This window comes from Podarcis filfolensis, assembly GCF_964270895.1.
Source record: "Podarcis filfolensis genome assembly, chromosome: 2".
Lineage (NCBI taxonomy): Eukaryota > Metazoa > Chordata > Lepidosauria > Squamata > Lacertidae > Podarcis > Podarcis filfolensis.
The window spans coordinates 88,283,163-88,291,480 of record NC_139605.1 but is presented as its reverse complement, the minus strand read 5'-3'; the positions used below and the strand labels follow the sequence as shown (position 1 = coordinate 88,291,480).

Sequence of the window (8,318 nt, the reverse complement as noted above, 5' to 3'; positions counted from 1 at the left end):
TTCTCCAAAATTTTGTCTTTTTTCTCATTTTGAGTTCTCTTCTTTATTAGGTTCTGTTGAATCAGAAACCCTCTCATAACCGCTTTGCTTGCGTCCCAGATTACTCTTTTTTCAACCGTAGTATTCAAATTTATCTCGAAATAGTCTTTCAAAGTTTTTTGGGCCTTTTTGGTGACCTCTGGATCTCTAAACAGGGTGTCATTCATTCTCCATCTAAAGGAACCAATTGGTGTTAATTTCATCTCCATTCTCACAGCATTATGGTCGGAGCAGGTTTTAGGACAAATATCCGCTTTTCGAATTTTGGGAGCCAGTCCTCTAGTTATCCAAATTTGGTCAATTCTTGTCCATGTTATTTTGGCTTCAGAAAAGAAAGTTCCCTCCCTACCCAGGGGATTCTTAGTTCTCCAGATGTCAATTAAGTCCAGTCATGTCAAAAAAGGTTTTCGGTAGTCTGCCGTCTTTAGTAATTACCTGTCTTTGCGACTTGTCCATATTTGTAGACACCACTCCGTTCATATCCCCCATCATGATGATATTATAGCCCATGTAGTCCAACAATGTCTCATGCAACTTCTTAAAAAATTCAGATTTCCCCTCATTTGGTGCATAAACTTGTATTATCAAAAGTTTCTCTCCTTGAATTTGAATTTTGATTGCCACATATCTTCCTTGGTCATCTTTGAAGATAAATTTCGGTGATAAGCTCTCTTTGGTGTAAATTACAACTCCTCTCTTTTTAACCTTGTCCGATGAAATAAATTCTTGACCCAATCTTTTATTAATCAATACTTTTCTATGTAGCCTTATCACATGAGTTTCCTGTAAGCAAATCAAGTCTAATTGCTCCTTTTTCAATAAATGAAAAATTTTCCTTTTTTCCCCCGGGGAGTTAAAACCGTGAATGTTCCAACTTAATAATTGCAGAGACATGGTGTAATTATTTTACTTTCCTCCAACTGCTCCAAGTAGTTGTTCTTCTTCTGTCGGTGGTGTCTCTTTCTCTGGTTTGTCCAGCCCCAAAAGTGGTGGTCCTAAATCTAATATTCCTGGTTTTAGTGCTCTTGGCTCTTCTTCTTCTTCGGCTTCTTTTTGAAGGTTTTCTTCGTGATCTCTCAAAAAATTTTCCTTGTCTTCCACTGATCTTATTTTGATTTTTTTCCCTTTAAAGGTAAAAGAGAGGCCTTGGGGAAACTCCCACCTAAAAACAATTCTGTTTCTTCTCAAGAGGGCCACCAGATCTCCGCAGTTAGTTCTAAGATCCAATAAATATTTCAGAATATCCTTGAAGATCTCTACTCTTGATTCTTGTATCTCCAAAGTCTGCTGGAAATGCAGGCTCAATATTTTGTCTCTCTCTTCTTTCGTTTGGAGGGTAACCAAACAGTCTCTCACCCTGTTCTTTCTCCCTCCTCTTCCAAGTCTGAAAGCACTTACTATCTTGAAGTCTTGCTTAGCATCCAACTTCCAAAATTCTGCAAATTCCTGCGTAAGAAAGTCACTTAAGTTATCTTTTTCAAGTTCAGGTACCGCCCTGATCCTCAGATTAGTCTGTTTTTCCTTAAGTTCGATCATGGACAAAAGCGACCGGTGGTCCTTGAACTCTTTACATATCGGTGGGATCTTTTCCTCTACAGCCGACGCTTTTTCCTTTGCTTCCTCAGCTGCCTTTTGATTTGAAGCGGATTCTTTCAACAGTCTTTCAATAGATTCTGTATTTAAATTCACCTTCTGCCCCAAGTTGTTGATGCTAGTAGTATTTTGGTCAATTTTAATTGTTGCTTCCGTAACTTGGTTACTTAATTTTTCCAAGGTTTCATAAATTTTATTTAATACTGAGGTAAATCCCTCTTCAGTGGCCATTCCTTTAGACCCAGCCTGTGCAGGATCTTTTCCTTGTGCAGGATCTTTTCCTTGTGGTGCAGAAGGGGCAGATACGGATGCAGAGGCAGATACGGATGCTCTGCGCTGCTGCATTACGCTGGTCTGCTGCTGTCTAACCTTTCCCGATCTTGTTGTCTTTTCCTGAGGCAAGTCTGCCATACCATTTTATCTGAGGATCTGAGGATCAAGGTCAATCCCACGGCCAGAACTTGTTTTGCAGCGGAAGTTTCCCAGGCCAGTCGAGAGTGGAAAATCCCCTGGCTAGTTGCAACAATTTCAATGTTCCTCTAGGGGGACACAGTAATGATCAAGGTATTGCAATAGAGTATCTTTTCCGACTTTCCAAAGTCCCCCTTCAACAAAAGAAAAGCAACAGTCCAAAGAAGCCCTCAGAATAAAAGTATCTCACCTGCAGAGTTAACTGTCACAAAGTTGCATTGTCCATAAATAGTGCGATTCTCAGTACGGCAATTTTATTAATCCTGGCAGTCCATTCCCAAGGGTTAAGTGGTGGTCTTTATTCCTTTTTCTCTCCTTTTTTTTGCAGGCAAAATATACTTTCCCCTCTTCCCTCCCCTCTCCTGCAGTTCAGGGAGGGAAGTCTTTTGATCTGACATTAGGATTTGAGTCCTTTTAAACCCAACGCTCCGGTCTTAGCTTGATCAGTCTTTGCTTTGATCTATATACAGAAAAGGAAGGCGGACTTCCTGTTTACACCTTCCCGTTTCAGTGCCACATTAATCCTCTTTTCGTTAAATTCCCCGGTCTTTAAACTTGACCTACTCACGGGTAGTCGTTTGTTAGCCGAACTGTCCCAGGAAAAAGGTCAGCGCTCCCTGGCAACAGCTGTGCGGCTTCGCTCCACGGAAGAAGCAGTTGGCTCTCAGCACCGCGCCAGACTCCCCGTTTCGCTCCGGAGCCCCTTGCGGGGTTCCCTCGCAAATGGGGGGGGCGCTAAAGGTGCCCGCTGAGTCCCACAATCACAGGCTTCTCCCACCTGTGGTTTTCTAAAGGGTCCCCGCGTCGCCGTCGCGGTTAGACCCAGTTCCCAGTTCCCGTGGAGCTATTCCCTTACAACTGGAGGGAATCCGCCATTACCGATGGTGCCGCCTCCGGAAGTCCATGCCAGCGCTTCTCTTTCCAAAGAAACTAGCTGAGGGATACTTGTTCTTAGCCTCACTGTTAGACTATTCATTTAACATATATGCCATTTGCCTAGGAGTAAGCTGCATTGAATTCACTGGAGCTTACTTCTGAGTAGACAGGTTTAGTATAAGAGAAGCAAAAGCAATTATCATATTTATGCAACTTGACATACTGGGCTGAGTCCATACAAATACTACAAAATGTTGTTACAGCTTTCCTTTTCCCCATGCACCCTTGTGACTCCCTCAATAGTAACAATAGTTGGTTAAATGTGGATGTAAAACTGCAGTGTTAAAGGCAAAGAATACATGACGTGTTTTATTTATAGTATTTGAATATTCAAAGTTATGTGTCTTACCTATATCATTTGGATATGTAATGTAATGTAAATAAATAAATAAATAAATAAATGGGGGGGGGGGAACCAAATACTACAAAATGTGAGCCAGTATGGTCCAAGCTTGGTTTACTGCTGATATATCACATAACCCACCTTAATATCCAGACAATCATTGCATTCTCTTATATCCACCGAGCTCTCTGCTCAGTTAACACAATTAATTCCTCAACTAGCTGGTATGAATTCCCTTTGACAAACACGACAAAGTTAATCTGTGTAGTCTTCTAAAAATGTCTTGTGACTTTCATATGTTGGGCTTTGTTAAGTATGTTTCTACATTGATGAGACTTAAATGGAAGCGAGTTCCTTGTTTCTGTTACTCGTGTACAAGCACACATAATCTGTCAGAAACAAGTTCCCCTACCCTGGTTTCACTCAGGTGAAATCTTTCCTGAAGATGTTCCTTAGGAATCTGAGCCCACACATCATTAATTCACCTTCTTGTGCCAAGTGCCTTCTCTTCCAGGTTCAGTTTGTAAGATTTGCAGTGGAAGGACATTGTGGTATGTGTACTAAGTCAACTAGAAAAGCTAATCAGTTTTGGAACCTCTTACATGTGGCTAATACTTTCTTTTATATCTCGTATTGCCTCCTTTTGATACACTGCAATCAGATTAGGGCAGGAGTGGGCTGACTTCAAGCTTTTAGGATTTACTCTTTTTCTTTTACTGGAACCCTGAGACCCACCCACTGTAGCCAGGTTCAAACAACATATATTTAGAATTAATGGATTCTGAGCCCAGTCATTTGCTCTGAATATCAAAACTGAACTGAGCTCAAAGCCCTTCTGCAAAATCCTTCTGTCATTTTACTGCCCATTCCCTAAGTTCGGAGAGATCCTTTTTACACTCTTCACAATACCTTTTTGTTTTAACTCGCCTGAACAATTTGGTATCATCAGCAAGCTTTGCTTTCTCCTGGCTCATCCCAACTGTATGAACGAGTTAAAGAGCACAGTCTGAAAAACAATTCTGGTGTGTGTGTGTGTGGGGGGGGATGGACGGATGGTCTCCATTTTCTACATTCCTCCATAGGGAGAACTGTCAATTTATTCCTACTCTCTGCTTCCTGTTTCTTAACCACAAGAGGACCTCTCCCATAGCTTCTAAGCTTAGTGTGATGGACAGCAGAGCCAGACCAGAGTCTGATGATGCAGTCTCCCTGAAATTCCACCAGAGTGCTGGAGCCTCTCTCTGATTGGCTACAAAGTCAGCTAGCCACAAAGCGGGCAGGGGAGGGAAGAATAAAAGGAGCAGTTTCTGAGGGAGATAATTAGATAGGGCTACGGTTCAGGTTGAGAGATAGGGCTTGATTTAAGAGGAGAGATAGGGAGTAGGATAGGATTTGACTGAGTTAAGTGAAATATCCATAGCAAGCCTTGCAGCTTAGATAGGGAGACCAGGTTAAGGGTCTGGGGAGGGTATACAGACAGGAGTGTTCTGGGAGGGCTGTGACTGAACTGGGAGAGGTAGAACCTGTGGGAATTCAGGCTACTGGGTCTCAGCATAGCCAGGAGGGGAGAGTTCTTCTAGGTACGGAAGACACCCAAACCAATAACAAGGGGTGAGGTGATCAGGTGTGGGATTGTTTAAGGAGTGGGTAGCTGAGGAAAAGTGCCCCTCACTCACGAACCAAGGTGTTAATCTGTATCTCCCAATGGGCTGGGCTTGCCCTGCCAGCACTTCGAATTAGACCCAGAAGCTGTTAACTCGTAGAAAGCTTTGGATATTGGCATAGTGTGCTCTCCCAGATCATTTCTCAGTAACAAGTTGGCTAGCACCCTGAGGAGTGACTGAGGTTTCCAAACCCTTTTCAAAGGCAGCTTCATGTAGAGTTTGGTGCAGCAACCCAGTCTAGCGGTGCTGATGTGGTGTATTGTGCCAGCCACATCTTGTTCCTTCAGCATTCTGCCACAGCATGTATTGGTTTTTCTGGCAAAATAATAATAATAATAATAATAATAATAATAATAATAATAATAATAATAATGATATTATTTTTATTTATACCCCACCCATATGACTGGGTTTCCCCAACCACTCTGGGCAGCTTACAGTATATCTAAAAACATAAAACATCAAGTGTCAAAAACCTCCCAATACAGGGCTGCCTTCATATGTTTTCTAAAAGTTGTGTTATTCTTTATCTCCTTGACATCTGAAGGGAGGGCGTTCCACAGGGAGGGCGCCACTACCGAGAAGTCAAAAGCCCATATCTGGTGTTTAGTGGCTGAATAGGAAACAGGCACTGCTGTAAGGCTGCTGTGCAATACCACCTTTCAGGTATGCTCTTCACAGTTCATAAAAGCCTAATGCCACGGGGCTATCCCTGCAAATGCCACTAGATGGCATCCAATTCACGACGAAGCCTCTTCCGAATCCTGGCTCCTAGCAGCGCATCCTTCCCAGAAGGAAACAACACAACCTATTCACAACTCAAAACGGAATGTTTTGGATGGCCAGGATGCTACAAGGCAGCCGCCGAGCTGGGATGGAGCTGGTCCCTTTAACCACTGCATTTCCATCCGTGGCTGGGAGTCGCCTCTTGAATAGGAAACCAGCGCAGGAAATGGCATCTACCTGGAGGTGCTGAAGCTTGGAGAAGGAAAGGAGCGAGCGTTTGCTGTAGGATTTTTTTGGGTTAAGGTGAAACCTGGGCGAAAACTGGCTGTGATGAAGGATCCTGTGAACAGAAGAGTCTCCGGGTCCAGGTGTCTCCCACCTGGTCAGCAACAGTGGATTTAATACTTGGAGAAGGGAGGGCTGCTGCGTTTGCTACATCAACCTGCATTCAAAATGTGACTAAAACATTGTAGGAATCAACACCATCTAGTTCTCTTTTCTGGGTCCACACCTATTTCTTCTGAAGCAGACAGCAACAGAGGCAGAGCACCTGGGAGGGAACCGAAGATTGGATTCCCTTTAATATACCTGGATTTATTATTAGGGCAATACTGTATTCCTTTTCTATACACATCCTTAAAAAAATAATGCCTCCAGTCACGGGCTCTTTATAACAACAGTGTTTGGACTTGTTACATGTCTGCTTTCCTTCCTTCCTTCCTTCCTTTTTTTTTTTAAGTTTGAACAATGATTACAGTGAATTCAGATGGGAAAATAATGGTCAGAAGATGTCTCGTCACCTTGAGGCCTTTTAGGTAAAGTTCTCCTATACATACCTTCCTGCTGGGATGCTGGGGGCGGGAGGGGGTGATTACCACTTAAAGGCTGCATGCTGACAACCTCCCCTCCTTTCTAAGGGGAGAGGCCATTTGAGTTGCATGCCTGCAATAAGAAGCAAGTTTGCTTTTGAACTCACCTGAATGCAAATAGGAAGATGCCAGTCCTGTTTGGCAGAGTGTTTGTTAGCTCATTCACGATGCTGGGATTTGTTGAGGGTTGTTTTCTCAGAGTGAAACTTATCCTTATTGATATTTGTAGATATTGCAGGGGATCAGTGCAATATTAAACTTTATCATGGTATCCTTAGGTATAGGTTGGTGTGAATTGATGGCTGCCGGCTATGAGATTATTCTGGGTCTATAACATATATTTCCTCTTAAGCCTCCCAGTGGAACGAATGAATTTCAGCTACTCACTGCTGTGTCCATGTAAAGTTTGCTTTTTTAGGGATTGTGTTTCAGTTGATCCTCATGGGGCCATTATCATCCCTTGTCTTTGTTTTGGGGCTCCTTTCTCATCCATGCTCAGACTTCCTGCTATCTTCTTTTGAAATGATGTCAGAAGATTTGAAGCTTATTCACTGATTGTTTCCCAGTAGCACTTTTCTTTTCTTGGTTGTGTAAGGGTCCATAAATTAAAAATACGCATACCGAAAGAGCATGAAGAACGAAAAGAAGATCAGGAGCAAGTGAAACTGATTGAACTCGCTCTAGGTGGACTTTAAAGCAAGTTCTTTCTTTCTCAGTTTAGGATGCTGGGTTTTGTTATTCAGATGTGAGGAAGTCTGATGAGCTTCAAAGGGGGAGGGAAACTTAAATTAGCTGTTTGGTCCATCCCCTCCAGGGCTGGACCCCTGCACTTAGCAGTAGTAGTACTGTCAGAGCAAGACTTTCTAAGAAATGCATATCATTATAAGAATGGCTATTTGCTTAGGAATCTGAGTTTGCTTTCCTCCCCTTTTCTCTCCCTGTTTCCCTTTCCTTGTGTGTTGTGTCTTTTATAATGTAAGCTTGCAGGCAGGGACTGTCTTGTTCTAATTGGCGGTATGTAAACCACTCTGGGAGCCTCTTTGGCTAAAGAGTAGGGTATGAGTGCTCTAAATACATGAAGTCAGTCAGTCCAGGGCCCCATTCAAAAGAGTGAGCAGGAGGGCTCCCAAATGCAGCAGGACTGGCTTATAATGCTTCATAGTGAATGAAGTAAGTGCACTTTGCCATCTAAAGAACGCTGCTCCCCCTCCCCCCCATATTAAGTCCAGGGTCTAAAATCACTTAACTGCACTGCTGCCCAGCAGAAGTATGTGAACCTTTTACAGCCTTTCTCAACCTTGGGTCCCCAGGTGTTGTTGAACTATAACTCCCATCACCTCTGACCATTGGTTCTGCTAGCTAGGGGTGGCGGCATTGTAGTACAGCAACATCTGGGCACCCAAAGTTGGGAAAGGATGCTCTAGAATGATCCCAAGAAGAGCAAGACTGTTATATAAAAGGGACATGGACTATGGCATACAATGTTACGATATAGTAGGTGTAGTGAACCTTTGGTTCTCCAGTGGTTCTGGACTACACGCGACAAGGCTAGTACTGTTGTGGTGAAGCCTGAGGTGAGATATGACTCTGCTGTTCACTCAGATGAACCTAATAAGAAAACTACTGCTTATCTTACCTGGCAAACAGCTGTCAGGTAGATGAAAATGGAAAGCGGTC

General features: G+C 43.1%; 1 protein-coding gene across 1 annotated transcript in view; it reads left to right on the top strand.

Annotated features, from left to right (window-relative positions):
* Positions 1-5,793: 5,793 nt before the first annotated feature.
* Positions 5,794-8,318, top strand: part of MGAT5B (alpha-1,6-mannosylglycoprotein 6-beta-N-acetylglucosaminyltransferase B) — a 165,156-nt gene continuing 162,631 nt past the window's right edge. Inside the window, exon 1 of the mRNA XM_083597862.1 lies at positions 5,794-6,587. Coding sequence (XP_083453988.1) covers positions 6,520-6,587 — 68 coding nt within the window. The 5' untranslated portion in view covers positions 5,794-6,519. The remainder of the gene's footprint in view (positions 6,588-8,318) is intronic.